The sequence below is a fragment of the Terrapene carolina genome, unplaced genomic scaffold, assembly GCF_002925995.2.
Source record: "Terrapene carolina triunguis isolate 2854851 unplaced genomic scaffold, T_m_triunguis-2.0 Scaffold212, whole genome shotgun sequence".
NCBI classification, from domain to species: Eukaryota; Metazoa; Chordata; order Testudines; family Emydidae; genus Terrapene; species Terrapene triunguis.
This window is the reverse complement of record NW_020664563.1, coordinates 8,941,314-8,962,713: the sequence shown is the minus strand read 5'-3', so window position 1 is coordinate 8,962,713 and position 21,400 is coordinate 8,941,314. Positions and strand designations below refer to the sequence as shown.

The following is a 21,400-nucleotide window of genomic DNA, read 5'->3' as shown; positions in this document are numbered from 1 at the left end:
GAGGTGGGCAATGCCAACAGCCTGGCGGGGAGGCGCAGGCACCAGGGCTCGCCCCTCCGGAGCCAGAGGGCCAGCTTCTGGGTCCCCCCTTCCCATGGACACAGTTGTCAGGGGGCATATGGCTGGGCTCAGAAATGCCTCCTTCTGCAGCCCTTCCTGCAGGTGATGATGGGGGGAAGCCCAAGGAGCCCATGGGGACCAGGGGCGATGGGGAAGGTGCGCCCATGGGCACCAGGGATCCCAAAATAAAGTTCACTCAGGGTACCATTTTCCCTAAGGCCAGTCCTGCAGTCACCGACTGCTGTAGCCCTGGGTGTTTTGTGACTGTGCAGCTTTGGTTCAGAGCTCTGACCCCAACAGGCTGCCAGCAGGACACAAGCCTCATGCTGGCTTTGCCCAACCTGGTTACTACTCCTGGCAGGCAGACCTTAGTACCCTTCTAGCCCTGAATTGGCTCACAAATCATCCTACTGCAGGGACCAGAAAAAGACTTTACAGACACAGTAAAAGATTCCAACCTGTTAGCTTTCTAGAAGCACACACGGTACAGGTCTTACACACCACTGATGATTAATAATGAAAGCAAAACAAGTTTGTTAAAAAAAGAGCATGGATTAAGTGATACCAAGTAAAAAAGGATAAAGGCAGAGATGGTTACAAGCAAATAGTTAAAACATGCATCTAAAAGACTAAAACTGAATCTAGAATGATAGTCTTTTTTCAAGATGGTTTTTCTAACTCAGTCTCCTTTCCAATTTTTACTGGCCAGGACCTATCACAGAGATCAAATCACTTGGTTCCTTTGTCTCCTAAGGTGAAGGATAAAGATGGAGTCTCTCCCTTATTCCCCAAAAGGATTCTCTTTGTCTTACAAGTCAGGAAGGCCTCTTGGGGATTCAGTCTCCTGTGTCTCTCTGGGATACAAGACCCATGGTAATTCTCTGTCTCTTGAGTTCAGGATCAGGATAACCCCCACCAGTTTAGCTGGACAGCCTTGTTTATCATCTTTACCTAAGCTAGGCTGTCTGGTCTTAAACATGTTCTAGTAACATTACAGAAAGGAAATCCATAACTTCACATATAGCATTAAACCATGCATTTTACAGTGATATTAATAACCAGCGTGTTATTAACTTTCACATGATATCTCCCAAGGCATATTTTGTCCAAACATTATTGCAGTAGTGTGTAGGGTGTGAATACAGGGATGCCTATGGTCACAGTAAGGATACGTGCATATAAAGAAGAAGAGAGCACTGAAGGAGAGGACACTATAATGGAGTGAAACAGGAAAGAGGTTTGAAGGATAAACAAAGGAGAAATTGACTGGATAGCATTATGGAGCAGCTTTGCCACACTGAGGTGTGAGCCAAAGAGCAAACAATCAAAATACCATTATACATCATGGTATAAAAGTTACATGTCATGATAGCACGAATCAATACAGCGTTTCCATTACATTATCTCCTATAGCTAAGAGAGTCCAAAGGAAAGTACATTGGGCATGATCAGTACTAGCTCCTCCAGAAAAACAGCTTGTAATTCTCTCTCTGAGGACCAAACACACAGAGACTTGGTCAATTGCTGCAGTGGGATTATGTTATTCCATTGTAAACCAACTGCTGTGCTGAATAATTCATCCCCATTTCCACAAGCATGAGTAGGATTAAGAATAAACTATAAACTAGATGACGAAAAAAAAGACAGTGTCCAGCAATGAAAGGTGCCATGTCACAAATGACGCGGATCCGCCTCCAGTGCCTCAGTTTTTATTGGAAACATTGACACCCACTTTGAGCCTGTGAAATAAAACACAACCATGTTTGCAGAAACAGGTGAGTGCCGCATTTATTTTTGTTTGGTTCTTTGTACAATAAGATTATTAACCTAGACAAACTGGGATATTGATTTCTCTGCAACATATTTGATTCTTCCTATTAAAAAGTCACAGCAGTTGTTTCTCCATCAAATACAAGCTGCTTTAATCAGAAAATGAGAAAAAACAACATGCCTCAAATTAAATTGTGCACTGCAGATACTCCAAGCCAAACAGCTGAGAAGACTATTTCTGCCAATTGCTTTGTATCCCTATAGCATAGTGCCTTTAACTAGATGTGTAGGCATGGAAGTAGGTCACCAGCATATTCCATTATACCCAGTGATACAGAGAATGAACTCTCCAAAAATAGCTTTAATTTTCATAAAATTTACAAAAGTGCAAGAAATGAAAACATTTGATCTGTAAAAGACTAGCCAATCTGAAGCCCCCAAATGAAACTTATAGAGTCAGTAACTGCTGGTTCTTTTCTCATCACCCATTGCCATCTTCAGCCTTACAAGTTCATTTTTAGAGTCTTAATTTCATCACACAAATGTGCTGCAACAGAAAAAGCTTCACACTTTCCTGATTCCCTTCTATTCTGAAGAGATTAAGAGAAGAAACAAGAACTGACAGATCCATTAAAACATGGCAGTGAGCTTTTAAGTCTTCCTTCTTATCTGACGGTTCAGATCATTTCTCATTTCACTGGGGCACAGAGAAACTCTCTCCTCTCCAGCTTTCTACTCTCCTATTGCAGAAAACAGAGACCTTTCCTGGCCCTATTAAACAGCAGCATTCTTCAAATGTCTCCTGTTTTCACATCAGGAGAGCAGCAAGAGTGCACAGTATCTGTTAAAAGACTCTCTCTACTAAAAAGCAGCCAAGCCATTGCTTTCAGCACTGAAGGTTTTCATGAAATCATCTCTCTTATAAGCAAGTTCATTAACTTTTAAAAATTGTTCTTCTAAAACTTGACAAGGTTCTTGTACTATGTAACAAACTCAGGACCAGATCAGATATAGGCACAATAGGCACATTCCCAGGGCCCTGGCTCGCACAGACATGTGATGCTGTCAGACTGAGTTCTGAGGTTTGGTTTTTTTAAATTATGTTTCTAGCCCTTATAGTACTGTCATCAGGTGGCTGTCTCCTGGGTGCCCCTTTGTGGCCTCAACAGCCCCCAGCCTCAATTTCCCTCTTCCAGGCACTGATCGCCCATATTCTCCACCATATGTGATAAAGCGGCCATGCTTGGCAGGTGTACCTGAAGCAGGCAACGGCACAACCAGCGCACTAGCCTCAGTTTCCTGTTTCTTCCAGAGTCCCCAATAACTCCACACAAGCTTTCCAAGTATAAATACCTATTATCGGGGTTAATTTATTAGAAACGGTCCCACACAAACACAGTTCAGATTTCCCCAGCACAGTCAGAACAGCACATTCATTCTCTCAAATCCCAACACACCACGTACAGCTCTGAATATCTCTCACCAGCTCCAGCATCTCTCTTTAGACTCTCAGGTACAGCCCTGGCATTTCTCACCACACCTCCCCCAGGTACGGCTCTGGTGTCTCACACTATGCCTTGCCCCAGCCCCACTAGCTATGGTGCTTCTCTGCCCTGCTTCATTCTCAGGTCTGGCTCTAGCTCTCACAAGGAGACATCAGCAAGTTCATCATTCACCAGCATTGAGCCTGCTCTGGCCTTTTGGCTTCAGCTCTCTGGCTCAGAGAGCCAACAGGCATCTCCGTCCTCTGCTCGCAGCCTTCAGCCCTGCGCATAGCTCTCTGACCTGGAGAAGTTTGTAGGTGACTCCCCTAATTTACTTTCTGACTTCTGCTTTCACCAGCCTGATTTGGCTCCACTGTTCACCAGTGAACTCTCCCTCCTTCAGCGACATCCCCTTGCTAAAGCTCTCAATCTAGTCCTGCTCTTCTTATGAGCTTTGAGCTCTCTCTTGACTTTGGGCTGTCTCCCACTAGCATGCACCTGGACTACAACAGAATAACTGAGACCGATTTCATATAAAGGGCCAGTTATTCTGTTACAAATGTGAATAAGAGCTTGAAAACATGACCTTGAGTGCAACTAATGCAGCGATGTCTGCACAAGTCTGCATGGAGCCTGCAGCAGAGGTAGGAGCAGCACTCACTGGGGCCGACCAAACTATTCTAGGAGGGCACTATGCCAAGGTTTAAGGGGCATCCTTCCATTGCTCAGAGAGCCCTGCCAGTACTCTCAGCAAGGCTGGAGGGTCAGGGAGCAGTCAAAGTCATCAGTCCAGAGGAGAGGGAGCCTCCTGGTTCCGCCAGGCAGCTGGGGTAACAACAGGAGCAGCCTGGGGAAGAAGCAGGCTCCTGCTGCAGGGGTCCGTATGAGCAAGAGCTCCAGTTACTGGGGGAGATGGCAAGGGTCATTGGTTCTGGCACTCTACAGGAGGTGGAAAGGGGGCCAAAGTCACTGTCACATCTCCCAGTGGTCAAAAGAAGGGAAGGTCCAGCATCTGCAGTCCTTGGCTGGCCAGGAGGAGCAGGGGTCCCTACTGCCTGCAATTTCCAGCTTTTGGGGGTGGGGGGGGGGTTGGGCAGGGGATGTCCTCTACTACTGCTCCTGGGAGAAGGGAGAGCCTGACATCTCTGCTGCTCCCAAGCTAGCTGGGTGGAAGCCTAGGGCTTCCCCTCCCCCTTGTCCCTCCCTCCCCCCTCTTTTTCTGGATGCACAATATCTGTCAGCAGTCAAGTTGAAAAACTAGAAGCAAAAGCACTGGTGAGGAGCTGATAATGAAGATGGAGTAGGAAATGGACAGGTCGGAGGAATGAGTTTATGAGAAGGTATATAGAATCACAGATTTTCAAGCCAGACTCACTGTGATCATAGAATCATAGAAATGTAGGACTGAAAGAAATCTCGAAAAATCATCTAGTCCCATTCCCCAAACTGAGGCAGGACTAAGTATTATCAAGGTCATCCCTTACAGGTGTTTGTCTAACCTGTTCTTAAAAATCTCCAATAACAGAGATTCCACAACCTCCCTAGGCAATTTATTCCAGTGCTTAACTACCCCGATTGTTAGGAAGTTTTTCCTGATGTCTAACCTAAATCTCCCCTGCAGCAATTTAAGCTCATTACTTCTTGTCCTGTCCTCAGTAGCTAAGAAGAATAATGTATCACCCTTCTCCTTACAACAACCTTTTAATACTTGAAGACTGTTATGTCCCCCAACTCAGTCTTCTCTTCTCCAGACTAAACAAACCTTTTTTCCCCCTCAATCTTTCCTCATGTCATGTTTTCTAGACCTTTAATAATTTTTGTTGCTCTCCTCGGGACTTTCTCCAATCTGTCCACATCTTTTCCGAAGTGCAGTGCCCAGAACTGGACACAATACTCCAGTGGAGGCCTTATCAGAGCTGAGAAGAGTAGAAAAATTACTTCTTGTGTCTTGTTTACAACACTCCTGCTAATACATCCCAGAATGAGGTTTGCTTTTTCTGCAACAGTATTACAATGTTGACTCATATTTAGTTTGTGATCCACTATAACCCCAGATCCTTTTCTGCAGTACTCCTTCCTACGCAGTCATTTCCCATTTTGTATTTCTGCAATTGATTATTCCTTACTAAGTGTAGTACATTGCATTTGTCCTTATTGAATTTCATCCTATTTAATTCAGACCATTTCTCCAGTTTGTCAAGATAATTTTGAATTTTAATCCTGTCCTCCAAAGCGCTTGCAACCCCTCTGAGCTTGGTATTATCTGCACACTTTATAAGTGCACTCTCTATGCCATTATCAAAATCATTTATGAAGATATTGAATAGAACCAGACCCAAGACAGATCTCTGCAGGTTCCCACTTGACATGCCCTTCTAGCTTGATTGTGAACCATTGATAACTACTCTCTGAGTATCATTTTTGTCTTAAGATCTAGGCTATATTTCTCTAGTTTCTTTATGAGAAGCTCATGTGAGACAGTATCAAAAGCCTTACTAAAGTCAAGATATATGACATCTATGCTTTCCCCCATCCAGAAGGCTTGTTACGCAGTCAAAGAAGGATATTAGATTGTTTTGACATGATTTGTTCTTTTCAAATCTATGTTTACTGTTACTTATTACCTTATTTTCTTCTAGGTGCTTACAAATTGCTTATGTGATTATTTGCTCCATTATCTTTCTGGGTATCCAAGTTAAGCTGACTGGTCTACAATTCCCTGGGTTGTCCTTATTCCCCTTTTTATAGATCTAATCAAAGGCCTTGGTTAGGTCGATGAATGCCATGAACAGTTCCTGGTGTTGCTCTCCTCACTTCTCCTGAATCGGTCGTGCCACGAAGATCATTTCAGTTGTGCCTTGGGATGGCCTGAAGCCACACTGTGATTTGGGTAGATGGGAGGGGGAGGAGAAGGCGGAGGTTTAGTAGGATCCAGGCAAGGATCTTCCTTGCGATGGAGAGGATGGTAATACCTCTGTAATTCCCGCACAAAGATTTGTCCCCTTTCTTGAATACTGTAACAATGGGTAAGCCGCTTCCCTGGTCGTGATGCCCTATGGAACTTGCTGTGTAAGTTTGGCTGTCCACAGAAATTCATTTCCATCATCAGACTACTCCATGATGGGATGATTGCCACCATTCTGTGCAACAGCTCAGAGACCAAACCATTCATCATTCACACTGTTGTCAAGCAGGGCTATGTCACTGCTCCAACACTCTTCTTCATTTACCTTGCCGTGATCCTGATTTTCATCCGCAACCACCTTCCTGATGGAATTGGAATTGAGTATTGTATGGATGGCCAATTCCTCAATTTCCAAAGTCTCCAAACAAAATCTAAGATCATGAGAATTGGCATCACTGATCAGTATGCAGATGACTACGTCATTCTCTCACACACAGAGGCCGACCTACAAAGCACCCTAAATCTTTTTGCGGATGCCTATCACAGCCTGGGTCTCCCTCTCATCATCGGGAAAATCAAGATACTCTATCAGCCCTCACTGGCACAGACTACTCTTCATACTCCACAAATCGTCTTTGGCGGAGAACTCCTGGAAAATGTGGACCACTTTCCATACCTTGGTAGCCATCTCTCCCAAACAGCCAGCATTGACACAGAAATTGAATACAAGATCTGCTGTGTGGAAGACTACTCAAATGAGTCTTCAATGATAGGGATCTGCTAACAGGCACCAAGATCTTGGTTTACAAGGCAGTTGTCATCCCCACCCTTCTCTATGGGTGTGAGACCTGGGAAACCTACAGATGACATCTCAAGCAGCTGGAGAGGTTCCAGCACTGCTGCCTCAGGAGGATTCTCGGGATCAGCTGGGAAGACTGATGCACCAACATCAGCGTGCTCTCTGCAGCCCACATCAGCAGTATAGAAGTGCAGGTCATGAAAACCAACTCCGCTGGGCTGGACACTGTGTACGTATGCCTGACACTCACCTCTCGAAGCAAGTACTCTTGTCTCAGTTAAGTCAAGGAAGAATGGCTCGCAGAGGGCAGCAGAAGCGCTTCAAAGACATACTGAAAGTACATCTTAAAAAGAGAGGCATCAACCCAACAAACTGGGAGGACTCGGCGCGGAACAGAACACAGTGGCATCACACCATACACAAGCCACAGCTCATTTTGAGGAGAACAGATGTGCTCATGAGACAGAGAAGTGGCAAAGGAGGAAAGAAAGGGCACAATTGTCCAGCCAACAACTATGCCTCCTCCAAGAGTACACCTGTCACGTCTGTGGGAAAATCTGCAGGGCATGTGTGACAGGTTGCCCCACTTCAAGGTGCCACTTGATGTGCTGAGATACAACTGAGCCCATGTGTTCTGCCAGCCTGGGCCCCCTTTACCCTGTCTTGTTGAGCCAGGCTCTTAAACCTCCTCTAGCACACACACAGGCAGGGCCACACCCAGCTGCAGAAAAACACAGACACTGAGATTAGCTCTGGGAAGACTCAGCTTAAGGGACTTGCCTCAGCACTTAGGTACTCACCTCCCTTAGAGTGTAGACCCAAAGGTATATTGTCTTGCACTGTATAAAAGAATCTGCACAACGCGAGCTCATAAAAATTTGCCCTCTTCCTCAATATGAAGAGAGATATGCACCCTTTCTTGCCCCCCCAGTTAAAAATTGCACAAACTGGGTTTAATAATAAACAAAACAAATTTATTAACTATAAAAGGCTGATTTTAAGTGATTATAAGGGATAGCAAACAGAATAAAGCAGATTACTACGGCTTGGTCTACACTAAACCCCCAAATCGAACTAAGGTACGCAACTTCAGCTATGTGAATAACGTAGCTGAAGTTCGAAGTACCTTAGTTCGAACTTACCTCAGTCCACAAGCGGCAGGCAGGCTCCCCCGTCGACTCCGCGGTACTCCTCTCGTCTAGCTGGAGTACCGCAGTCGACGGCGAGCACTTCCTGGTTCGACTTATCGCGTCCAGACAAGACGCGATAAGTCGAACCCAGAACTTCGATTGCCAGCCGCCGAACTAGCGGCTGGGTGTAGACATACTCTAAGCAAATAAAACAAAACACGCAAACTAAGCTTGATTCACTAAAGAAATTGATTACAAATAGTAATTTCTCACCCTAAATGTTGTTTCAGGCAGATTACAGAGATCCTTGAAAGCCCACTGCACTGGCCTGCGGCTTGAAACTTCAGGTATTACTACTCACAGGCTAGACACCCTTCCAGCCTGGGCTCAACTCTTCTCCCCACCCCCGGTTCAGTTCTTGCTTCCAGGTGTTTCCCAGTGTCTCTTTGGGTGGGGAGGCAGAGGAGAACCACGATGATGTCACTCCCCTGCCTTATATAGCTTTTGTGTATGGTGGGAACCCTTTGTCTTCCAGTGGAAAAACACTAGCATTCCAAGGGCGGGGGAGGAGGAGAGTCCCAGTACCAGGTAACTCAGACCCATGTCTCTGCAGGGTGGTAGCAGCTATTACTTGCAGGCTGTCTGGAGCATCCACAGGAAGACTAAGCTCTTTCACAGTCAATTTTCTTTACTAATGGGCCATCAGCCCAGTCTGGCTTTTTCACTGTTGTACCTGAAGGGCTAGTTGTGGGTGACACCCAAAGTAGCACATTTGAAATACAGATACGTAGTCAATATTCCTAGCTTCAGATACAGAAATGATAAAGGCATACAAATTGGATAACCACATTCAGTAAATCATAACCTTTCCAATGATATCTTACATGAGCCATCTTGCATAAAGTATATCTCAGTTATGCCATATCCATATCATAAGCATATTTCCATAAAGAATATGGAGTGTAATATCACAGCATGAATTGGGCTCCTCAGCCACTTAGAAACCCACCAATGAACCCCCTTGGCAGACATCATCCTCACATCGAGGGATACCCGAAGAGTTTATATATAGGTATTATATTTGCCCTTTTTCAGTCTTCAGGTATCTCTCTGATCCTCCACTAGTTCTCAAAGGTAATCGCTAATGGCTCAGAGATCTCTTCAGTCAGTTCCTTAAGTGTTCTAGGATGTATTTCCTCAGGCCCTGCCGACTTGAAGACATCAAACTCATCTAAGTAATTCTTAACTTGTTCTGCTATTTTAGCCTCTGATCCTACTTCATTTATACTGTTGTTCTCTATGTTAGTCATTGATCAATGCTAACTTTTTTGGTGAAAACTGAAACAAAAAAAGGCATTTAACTTTTCAGCCATTGCTGCATTTTCTGTTATTGTCTTTTCCTCCTCATTTAGTAATGGGTGTACCCCATCTCTGGTCTGCCTCTTAAATAAAAAAATATAAATAAATATATGGAGATATACCTATCTCATAGAACTAGAAGGGACCCTGAAAGATCATCGAGTCCAGCCTCTTGCCTTCTCTAGCAGGACCAAGTACTGATTTTTGCCCCAGATCCCTAAGTGGCCCCCTCAAGGATTGAACTCACAACCCTGGGTTTAGCAGGCCAATGCTCAAACCACTGAGCTATCCCTCCCGCCTTCCCATGTATTTTTAAAATGTTTTCTTGTTACCCTTTATATTCTAGCTAGTTTAATCTCATTTTGTGCCTTGGCCTTTCTAATTTTGTCTCTACATACTTGTGTTTTTTTAATACTCATTCTTTGTAATTTGACCTCATTTCCACTTCTTGTATGAATCTTATTTGAGTTTTAGGTCATTGAAGATCTCTTGGTTAAGCCAGGGTAGCTGCTTACCATACTTCCTATCTTTCATACGCATAGGTATGGTTTGCTTTTGTGCCCTTAATAATTATCTCTTTGAAAAACTGCCAACTGTCCTTAACTCTTTTTTCCCTTAGACTTGCTTCCCACAGGACCTTACCTACCAATTCTCTGAGTTTGCTGAAGTCTGCCTTCTTGAAGTCCACTGTCTTTATTCTGCTGTTTTCCCTCCTACTGTTGCTTAAAATCAAGAACTCAATCATTTCATGATCACTTTCACACAAGCTGCCTTCCACCTTCAGATTCTCAACTAGTTCCTCCTTGTTTGTCAGAATTAAATCCAGAGTAGCCCCTGCCCTAGTGGCTTTCTCCACTTTCTGTACAAGAAGTTGTCTCCAATGCATTCCAAGAACTAATTGGATAATCTGTACCCTGCTGCAGTTGTCTGGATAGTTGAAGTCCCCCATCATCATCAAGTCCTGTATTTTGAATGATTTTGTTAGTTGTTTAAAAAAAGTCTCATCCACGTCTTCTTCCTGGTTAGGTGGTCTATTAGAAACCCCTACCATGATATCACCCTTGTTCTATACCACTTGTATCCTTACTCAGAGACTTTCAATCGATCTGCCTTACACTTCTGTCTCAACCTTGGTGCAAGTGAATACATCTTTAACATACAAGGCAACACCTCTTCCCTAACTGTCCTTCCTGAACAAGCTGTATCAGTCTATACCAATATCGTCTAGTGTGATCTATGGCACAGGCCATAGGACTTCCCTGAATTAACTCCTGTTTGAATTACAGTAGATCTTTTAGCAAAACATCCAATCTTGATTTTAAAATGGCCAGTGATGGAGAATCCACAACCACCCTTGGTAAGTTGTTCCAGTGATTAATTACCTTCACTGTTAAAAATGTATGCCTTATTTTCAGTCTAAATTTGTCTAGCTTCAACTTCCATACATTTGCTCTTGTTATACCTTCACTAGATTGAAGAGCCTTGTACTATCAAATTTCTGTTCCCCATATAGGTATTTATAGACTGATCAAGTCACCCCTTAACCTTCTCTTTGATAAGTTAAATAAACTGAGCTCCTTGAGACTATTACTGAAAGGCATGTTTTCCATTCCTTTAATCATTCTTGTGACTCTTCTCTGAACCCTCTCCAATTTATCAATATCTTCCTTGAATTGTGGACACCAGAACTAGACACAGTATTCCAGTAGCGATAACACTGGTGCCAAATACAGATGTAATATGTAACTTCTATACTCCTACTCAATTTTTCCAATTATACATCTAAACATCACACTAGCCCTTTGACCACAGCATCACACTGGGAGCGCATGTTCAGCTGATTATCCACCAAGAGTTTGTCAGAGTCTCTGCTTCCCAGGATAAAATACTGCATCCTGTAAGTACGGTCTGCATTCTTTTTTCTTAGATGTATGAATTTGGCCATACTGAAATGCATATTTGCATGCACCCAGCTTACCAAGCAATCCAGATCACTCTGAATCAGTGACCTGTCCTCTTTATTATTTACCACTCCAATCTTTGTGTCATCTGAAAACTTAGTAAGTAATGATTTTATGTTTTCTTCCAGATCATTGATAAAAACTAGGGCTGTCAATTAATCGCAGTTAACTCACGCAATTAACTAAAAAAAATTAATCATGATTAATAGCCGTTTTAATCGCACTGTTAAACAATAGAATACCAATTGAAATTTATTAAATATTTTGGATGTCTTTCTACATTTTCATATATATAGTATTTTGTGTTATAATTGAAATCAAAGTATTTTTATTACAAATATTTGCACTGTAAAAATGATAAAAAATAGTGTTTTCCAATTCTCCTCCTACAACTACTGTAGTGCAATCTCTGTCATGAAATTGCAATTTACAAATATAGTTTATTTTTTTGTTATATAACTGCACTCAAAAACGAAACAACGTAAAACTTCAGAGCCTACAAGTCCACTGACTCCTACTTCTTGTTCAGCCAATCGCTAAAACAAACAAGTTTGTTTACATTTATGGGAGATAATGCTGCCCTCTTCTTATTTATAATGTCACCAGAAAGCGAGAGCAGGCATTTGCATAGCACTTTTGTAGCCAGCATTGCAAGATATTTACATGCCAGGTATGCTAAACATTCATATGCCCCTTCATGCTTCGGCCACCATTCCAGGGGACATGCTTCCATGCTGACGACGCTCGTTAAAAAAATAATGTGTTAATTAAATTAGTGACTGAACTCCTTGGGGGAGAATTGTATGTCCCCTGCTATGTTTTATGCACATTCTGCCATATATTTCATGTTATAGAAGTCTCGGATGATGACCCAGCACATGTTGTTCATTGTAAGAAACACTTTCACTGCAGATTTCACAAAACGCAAAGAAGGTACCAATGTGAGATTTCTAAAGATAGTACAGCACTCGACCCAAGGTTTAAGAATCTGAAGTGCCAAAATCTGAGAGGGACAAGATGTGGAGCATGCTTTCAGAAGTCTTAAAAAAGCAACACTCTGATGCGGAAACTACAGATCCCAAACCACCAAAAAAGAAAATCAACCTTCTGCTGGTGGCATCTGACTCAGATAATGAAAATGAACATGCGTCGGTCCGCAATGCTTTGGATTGTATCTAGCAGAACCCGTCATCAGCATGGACGCATGTGCCCTGGAATGGTGGTTGAAGCATGGAGAGACATAGGAATCTTTAGCGCATCTGGCATGTAAATATCTTGCGACCCGGCTACAACAGTGCCATGAGAACGCTTGCTCTCATTGTAAACAAGAAGTGGGCAGGATTATCTCCTGAAAATGTAAACAAACTTGTTTGTCTGAGCGATTGTCTGAACAAGTAGTAGGACTGTGTGGACTTGCAGGCTCTAAAATTTTCCATTGTTTAATTTTTGAATGCTTTTTTTTTTTTTACATAATTCTACATTTGTAAGTTCAACTTTCATGATAAAAGAGATTGGACTACAGTGCTTATATTAGATGAATTGAAAAATACTATTTCTTTTGTGTTTTTTACAGTGCAAATACTCGTATTCAAAAATAAATATAAAGTGAGCACTGTACACTTCGTATTCTGTGTTGTAATTGAAATAAATATATTTGAAAATATAGAAAACATCCAAAACTATTTAAATAAATGGTATTCTATTATTGTTAAACAGTGTGATTAATCGCGATTACTTTTTTTAATCGCCTGACAGCCCTAATAAAAACATTAAATAGCATTGGGCCAAGCATAGGCGCCGACTCCGTGGGTGCTCTGGGGCTGGAGCACCCCTGGGGAAAAATTAGTGGGTGCTCCGCACCCACCGGCAGCCATGCTCCCCCCTCCCCGCCTTCTTCTCCCCGCCCTCCCCCTGCCCCAGCACGCCGCGTCCCCACTCCTCACCTTCCCTCCCAGCGCTTCCCACCACCTAACAGCTGTTTGGCGGCGCTTAGAACTTTCCAGGAGGGACGGGGAGGAGCGGGGATGCGGCACGCTCAGGGGAGGAGGCGGAGAAGAGGTGGGGCAGGGTTGGGGACGGGAAAGCAGCGGGGACTTTGGGAAAGGGGTTGAATGGGGGCGGTGCAGAGGTGGGGCCAGGGGCGGGTTGAGCACCCACTGGGAAGAGGGGAAGTCGGCGCCTATGAGGCCAAGAACTGATCACTGCAGGACCCCACTAGAAACACTGATGATGATTCCCCATTTACAATCACATGTTGAGATCTATCACTTAGCCATATTTAATCCATTTGAGATATGCTGGAGTTTTTTGTGCATTGTTCTAGTTTCTTCATTATAATGTTGTGTGGTACCAAGTCAAATACCTTACTGAAGTCTAATACTATTCCCTTTTTATCAACCAAATTTATAATCTCATCCAAAAAAAGTTATACAAGATCTATTTTCCACAAAACCGTGTTGATTGGCATTAATATGTTACTCTTCTTTAATTATTAATTGAGTCCTGTATCAGTAGTTTCATCATTTTTCCCAAGATTAATTTCAGGCTGACAGACATGTAATAACCCAGGTCATCCTGTTTATCCTTTTTAAATAGTGGCATATTAGCTTTCTTCTAGTTCTTTGGAACTGTCCCAAGACTCATTGAAAAACAATATTAACATTTCAGTGAGCTCCTTGGCCAACACTTTTAAACTCTTGAATGCAAATTATCTGGACTTGCTGATTTTGAAATGTCTAAATTTAGTAGCTGATGTTTAACATCTTACTGGATTACTGTTGGAATAGAAAGAATTTTGCCATCATCATATAATTTGCATATATCATCCAGCTATTTCCCAAATATAGAACAGAAATATTAATTGAACACTTCTGCCTTCCTGCATTATAATAGACAATTCTACCATTTCTGTCTAGTAATGGAGTGGAGGACGAGACAAGTAACAGGGAGAGGGAAGGGGAGTGGCAGAGGCAGTGCCTCTGCAGTTATTCATTCTGCACACCAAAAAAAATTAAAGGGAATACTGGATGCAACCCCCACTCCCTTGCAAAAGGGGTCCCTAGGAAAAGGTGCAAGTCCCATCTTTAGGAGCATGGATCACTATGTCAGAGGTCCCCCAGTGATGTCACCCCAGCAAAAGTCTTTTTGGGGGCACAGGTTGTCACTACTTTCCCCCACCCCATCCTTATAAAAGGAGAGAGACACAATTAACACACTTCTGGCTGCCTACCTATCTCTTGGGGTGTAAAAATAAGAAGTGTGTGTGAAATTTGTCACCTGCTCAAACTGGCTTTAGACAAGTGACTTACATAAATATTTGGGGGATGGATTCCTCCTCTCCAACCCACAGAACACCTGCACAGCCACTACATTTCTCATAAACAGTGAAGTTTTAGCAAGTGGATCCATAAAGTTTGTAAATCTACTGGTTATCCAGCCACTCCATCTAGGCCCACATACAACTCCACTCTGACCTGTCCTGGAGAGAACTGTCAAAGAATGCAGCACTCCCTGCATGACCTCTCTTTGGCCTATTTCCCATGCAGCAGAATCATAGCTCTCTTGCTCTCTTTGCAAACCTGTGAAAGGAGCCCCCTGTTTTTGATAACTGGATAAAATCAAAGATTGTAAAGGGTAAAGGGAAAGACCTTTGTACTGGTTACACTCGGTTACATTAAATCAGATCTCTGAAGTTTTTTTTACTGTGTATCACAGGGGTGGGCAAACTACGGCCCGCGGGCTAAAACCAGCCCACCAGCCGTTTTAATCCGGCCCTCGAGCTCCTGCTGGGGAGCGGGGTCTGGGGCTTGCCCCACGCCAGCTGGAGAGCAGTGTCGGGGGCCCCACCACACAGCTCCTGGAAGCAGCGGCATGGCCCCCCCTCCAGCTCCTACGCTTAGGGGCAGCCAGGGGCCTCCACTCTGCATGCTACCCCCACTCCAAGCACCGCCCCCGCAGCTCCCATTGGCCAAGAACCGCAGCCAATGGAACCAGAGAAGGGACATGTCGCTGCTTCCGGGAGCCGCTTGAGGTAAGCGCCGCCCACAGCCTCCACCCCTGAGCCTCTCCCTGTGCCCCAACCCCCTTCCCGCTCCCACCCTCCAAACCCCTTGGTCCCAGACCGGAGCACCCTCCTACACCCCAAACTCCTCATCCCCAGTCCCACTGCAGAGCCTGCACCCCTGCCAGAGCCCTCACCCCCTCGAACCCCACTCTCCTGCCCCAGCCTCCACCCCCCCATACCCTGAACTCCTCATTTCTGGCCCCACCCTGGAGCCTGCACCCCCAACCAGAGCCCTCACCCCCTCCTGCACCTCAACCCCAATTGTGTGAGCATTCATGGCCTGCCATACAATTTCTATTCCCAGATGTGGCCAGATGTCCCGATTTTATAGGGACAGTCCCGATTTTTGGGTCTTTTTCTTATATAGGCTCCGATTTTTCACATTTGCTATCTGGTCATCCTATGTGGCCCTCAGGCCAAAAAGTTTGCACACCCTTGGTGTATCAGCTCAAATTGCATGTTGAAAGTCATAGGATAGCCAGGTTTCAGAGTAGCAGCCGTGTTAGTCTGTATCCGCAAAAAGAACAGGAGTCACAAGTACTCCTGTTCTTTTTATAGGATAGCCAGTAACTGACTATTTTAGGGCAGACATGTCAGTTTGCAATAGGATACATAAACTTGCAAGAAGCAGTTTGATGAGATATAACTCAGCATAACTAATAATCCCACAGCTTCACCAAAATAATTCCTGATGACAAAAAGAAAAGAAAATCTAATCTTATTTCCCACCCCTGGCTGAAAATTACAATGGTGGAAGAACATAACTGATCTAGCTGTGATGCCCCGCTTTGGATCTCTCCACTGTGGCAGATCCGTGTTTTGTGCCCGGGAACAAGTTACTTCACTTAGTGCTTCAGCTTCTTCATCTATAAATTGGGGCTGATGATACCCTTCTCCATCAAGTGCTTTGAGATCTATGAGTGAAAGTGCTACATAACAGTTAAGTGTTATTTGTGGGAGTCAGAGGCCCTACTCTCTGAGTAGCTGCTGCAGGGAGGCTCTTTGCTACTGTCACTGCAGAACTGGCTCTGGAGGCTCATACTGCCCTGGCAGCTCTCTTCTGCAGACCAAGTGACAAAGCTCAATTGCCCTGTGCCTCTACTGCAACAGACCTGTGAGATTGTACTGCCCATCAGCAAAGCTGACTTGAGATCGTAATATTCCCACAGTCTCACTTGAGGAGATACAGAATATGAAGTTACAAGATCTACTTTAGTAGGTCTAATCCTGAGGAACACTGAAATTACATCTCTAATTCAAAATAAGTTTTAAGATCTTACTGACCACTGATTTGAACCAGACCAAAGTTACAAGGGAGTAAAATCACAGCAAAAATCTCAAACAACTTTTTTTTTTTTTAAACAGAAAAAACTGACCATACCTTACATATCTTGTATAGCGATTCCTGCCCGTCTCCTCCTGTGTCTTTGAAATAGTCATGTGCTGGAAATGTTCGATGAATGTCTCGTGTAATGACACTCTCCTGGGCAGAGTCCTAGCGAGAGAAAAAAAATACTATTAGCACAGTTACAGTATAATTAAATATGCAGAATGTAAAATTATATCTGCAGTCAACATGGTTACATCACAAAACTGCCTTACTGACTTGTCCCCCAAAAATGCACTTAAAAAAAATTCCACTCCTATAACCAGTTGGCAGCTGCTTTAGTAAGAGCAACGTGGCAAGTTTTTCTTCCTCCAGGCTTAGGGTCCAAAAAGCTTAAACTCTGGTAGTACTTTAAGGAAATGGTTAGTCATTTAATTGTAGTTGCTTTTTCCCTGGAAATGTTGAGTAATATATCCCTCTGAATATCAAGAAAACAGAATCAGACTGCCTTGAGCAGCCTTACAGATGCATTTCTTCAAAACATATCAAGGCAACAGCAAAACAGTGCTAATTACAAATTAAAACTAGTAGTTTGAACCTGGCTGTTTGAAAATACTTAAAATTGACCATTCAATGCTCTCAAGAAAAAAAAAGCAGAAAATGTTGTTATACTAGAATCCATAATGACCACACGCGACTATTCATCCTGCCTCTCTCAAAACAGAAATAAGAAAGGATTACGTGAATGTCAGACAAGTCCATACTTTCCCTTGCTACCCGTACCTCTTTAATTCAGCTGAATTTTCATGCTGGCTAGTAATTAGATCTGTCTGTTTGTGTGCAAAAGGAAGGAGACTGCTTGGAAAGCTATGCGTCTGTCAAAAAACATCCAAATTATTGCAAATCAATCCTGAGAAAATTCTACTAGCATACACCAAGCAGAGATGCCAACCTGGTTCTGAGACTTTTAGGGATGTTCATGAAAATAATTAGGAAGGAATTGGGGAGTTCGCTTGGACCTCTCTCTCCCCTCTTCCTGCAGAAACTGGGAACTCTCCCTCTCCCCATAGGCGCCGACTTCCCCTTGACACCCCCCCGGCCATGCCCCTTCCCTGCCTCTTCCTGCCCCTGCACCGCCATCGCCCCACCCCCATTCCACTCCTTCCCCCAAGTCCCCACCCTGCCCCGCCTCTTCTCCACCTCCTCCCCTAAGAATGCTGCATCCCGCTCCTCCCCCTCCCTCCCAGAAAGTCCAAAGTGCCGCCAAACAGCTGTTAGGCAGCGGGAAGCGCTGGGAGGGAGGGGGAGGAGTGGGGACGCAGCACGTTCGGGGGAGAAGGCGGCGAGGAGGGGGTGGAAGGAGCTTGGTTGCCGGTGTGTGCTAAGCACCTGCTAATTTTTCCCCGTGGGTGCTCCAACCCCGGAGCACCCACGGAGTCGGTGCCTCTTCTTCCTGTCTATGCCCATGGGCTGTGAGATACCTGGGCAGAGCAAAAAAAAAAAGCTGAGTGCTGCCGGCGGAGTGAAATATCAGGACAAATTGCGTCTCGACCATAGATCGGTCAGGACACCGGACAAACACCTAAAAATCGGGACGGTCCTGATTTTATCGGGATGTCTGGTCACCCTATATCAGAGCCACACTACGCAGTGTGCGTATTGCCAGAGGGGTGGTGGAGAAGAATGCCCTCCCTGGTGCCACAGCACTATTTGCTGTGTTTGTCAGATCCCGGTGGTGATGAGTGAGACAGATAGACAGATACACACACACGCAAAATTAGTAGATTTGCACCTGAATTAATAATTTCATAATTACATGTAAAAATCAGGAGAATTGTGGAAAATTAGGGAGGGTTGGCATCTCTCTATCAAGGAGCTCTAACCAAGCATTGGTGTTATACCTAAAATAACAGGAGAACCTAAACCTCCTTCTATCATAATAACAGCATACTGGGTCACACCAAAGGTCCATCTAGCTCAGTATCTTGTCTTTCAACAGTGGCCAATGCCAGGTGCCCAGAAGGAATGAACAGAACAGTTAATCATCAAGTGAACCATCCCCTGTTGCCCATTCCCAGATTCTGGCAAACAGAATCTAGGGCCACCATCCATGCCCATCCTGGCTAATAGCCATTGATGGACCGATCCTCCATAAATTTATCTATTTCTTTTTTGAACCCTCTTATAGTCTTGGCCTTCACAACATCCTCTGGCAAGGAGTTCCACAGGTTGACTGTGCGTTGTGTGAAGACATACGTCCTTTTGTTTGTTTTAAACGTACTGCCTATTAATTTCATTTGGTGACCCCTAGTTCTTATGTTATGACAAGGAGTAAATAACACTTCCTTATTTACTTTCTCCAAACCCATCATTATTTTATAGACCTCTATTATATCCCCCCTTAGTTGTCTCTTTTCCAAGCTGAAAAGTCCCAATCTTATTAATCTCTCCTCATATGGAAGCTGTTCCATACCACTAATCATTTTTGTTGCCCTTTTCCAAACCTTTTCCAATTACAATATATCTTTTTTGAGATGGGGCGACCACATCTCCATGCAATATTCAAGATGTGGGATTACCATGGATTTATACAGAGGGAATATGATATTTTCTGTCTTATGATCTATCCCTTTCCTAATGATTCCCAACATTCTGTTATCTTTTTTGACTGCTGCTGCACATTGAGTGGATGTTTTCAGAGAAGTATCCACAATGACTCCAAGATCTCTTTCTTGAGTGGTAACAGCTAATTTAGACCCCATCATTTTATATGTATACTTGGGATTATGTTTTCCAATGTGCATTACTTTGCATTCATCAACATTGAATTTCATGTGCCATTTCGTTGCCCAGTCACCCAGTTTTGTGAGATCCCTTTGGAACTCTCCACAGTCTGCTTTGGACTTAACTATCTTGAGTAGTTTTGTATCATCTGCAAATTTTGCCACCTCTCTGTTTACCCCCTTTTCCGGATCATTTATGAATATGTTGAATAGTACTGGTCCCAGTACAGACCTCTGGGGGGGACACCACTATTTACCTATCACCATTCTGAAAACTGACCATTTATTCCTACCATTTGTTTCTCATCTTTTAACCAGTTACCAATCCATGAGAGGACCTTCCCTCTTATCCCAGGACAGCTTACTTTTCTTAAGAGCCTTTGGTGAGGGACTTTGTCAAAGGCTTTCTGAAAATATAAGTATACTATATCTACTGGATCACCCTAGTCCACATGCTTATTGACACTCTCAAAGAATTCTAGTAGATTGGTGAGGCATGATTTCCCTTTACAAAAACCATGTTGACTCTTCCCCAACAAATTATGTTAATCTATGTGTCTGACAATTCTGTTCTTTACTATTGTTTCAACCAGTTTGCCCGGTACTGAAGTCAGGCTTACTGGCCTGTAATTGCCGGGATCATCTCTGGAGCCCTTTTTAAAAACTGGCATCACATTAGCTATCCTCCAGTTATCTGGTATAGAAGCTGATTTAAATGATAGGTTACAAATCACAGTTAGTAGTTATGCAATTTCTCATTTGAGTTCCTTCAGAACTCTTAGGTGAATGCCATCTCATCCTGGTGACTTATTACTGTTTAATTTATCAATTTGTTCCAAAACCTCCTCTAATGACACCTCAATCTGGGACAGTTCCTCAGATTTGACATCTAAAAAGAATGGCTCAGGTTTGGGAATCTCCATCACATCCTCAGCCGTGAAGACTGATGCAAAGAATTCATTTAGTTTCTCTACAATGGCCTTATCGTCCTTGAGTGCTCCTTCAGCATCTCGATCATCCAGTGGCCCCACTCGTTGTTTAGCAGGCTTCCTGCTTTCTGATGTACTTACATTTTTTATGCTATTACTTTTTGAGTCTTTGGCTAGCTGTTCTTCAAATTCTTTTTTGGCCTTTCTAATTATATTTTTACACTTCACTTGCCAGAGTTTATACTCCTTATTTTCCTCACTAGGATTTAACTTCCACTTTTTAAAGGATACCTTTTTGCCTCTCACTGCTTCTTTTACTTTGTTGTTTAGCCACTGTGGCACTTTTTGGTTTTCTTACTAAGTTTTTTAATTTGGGGTATACATTTAAGTTGAGCCTCTATTATGGTGTCTTTAAAAAGTTTCCATGCAGCTTGCAGGAATTTCATTTTTGGCACTGTACCTTTTAATTTCTGTTTAACTAACTTCCTCATTTTTGCCAAGTATCAGAGGAGTAGCCCTGTTAGTCTGTATCCACAAAAACAACGAGGAGTTCGGTGGCACCTTAAAGACTAACAGATTTATTTGGACATAAACTTTCGTGGGTAAAAAACCCCACCTCTGCATCTGAAAAAGTGGGATTTTTTTACCCAAGAAAGCTTATGCCCAAATAAATCTGTTAGTCTTTAAGGTGCCATCGGACTCCTTGTTGTTCCTCATTTTTGTGTAGTTCCCTTTTCTGAAATTAAATGCTACCATGGTAGGCTGCTGTAGTGTTTTCCCCACCACCGGGATGTTAAATTTAATTAGATTATGGTCACTATTACCAAGCA

At 43.4% G+C, this 21,400-nt stretch overlaps 1 protein-coding gene across 1 annotated transcript in view; it reads right to left on the bottom strand.

The window, feature by feature from the left end:
- The window catches only part of LOC113407525 (rab GTPase-activating protein 1-like), a 536,766-nt gene that overhangs the window by 161,175 nt on the left and 354,191 nt on the right, over positions 1–21,400 (bottom strand). Inside the window, 1 exon segment of the mRNA XM_026656123.1 lies at positions 16,913–17,026. Within this exon segment, the coding sequence (XP_026511908.1) occupies positions 16,913–17,026 (114 nt within the window).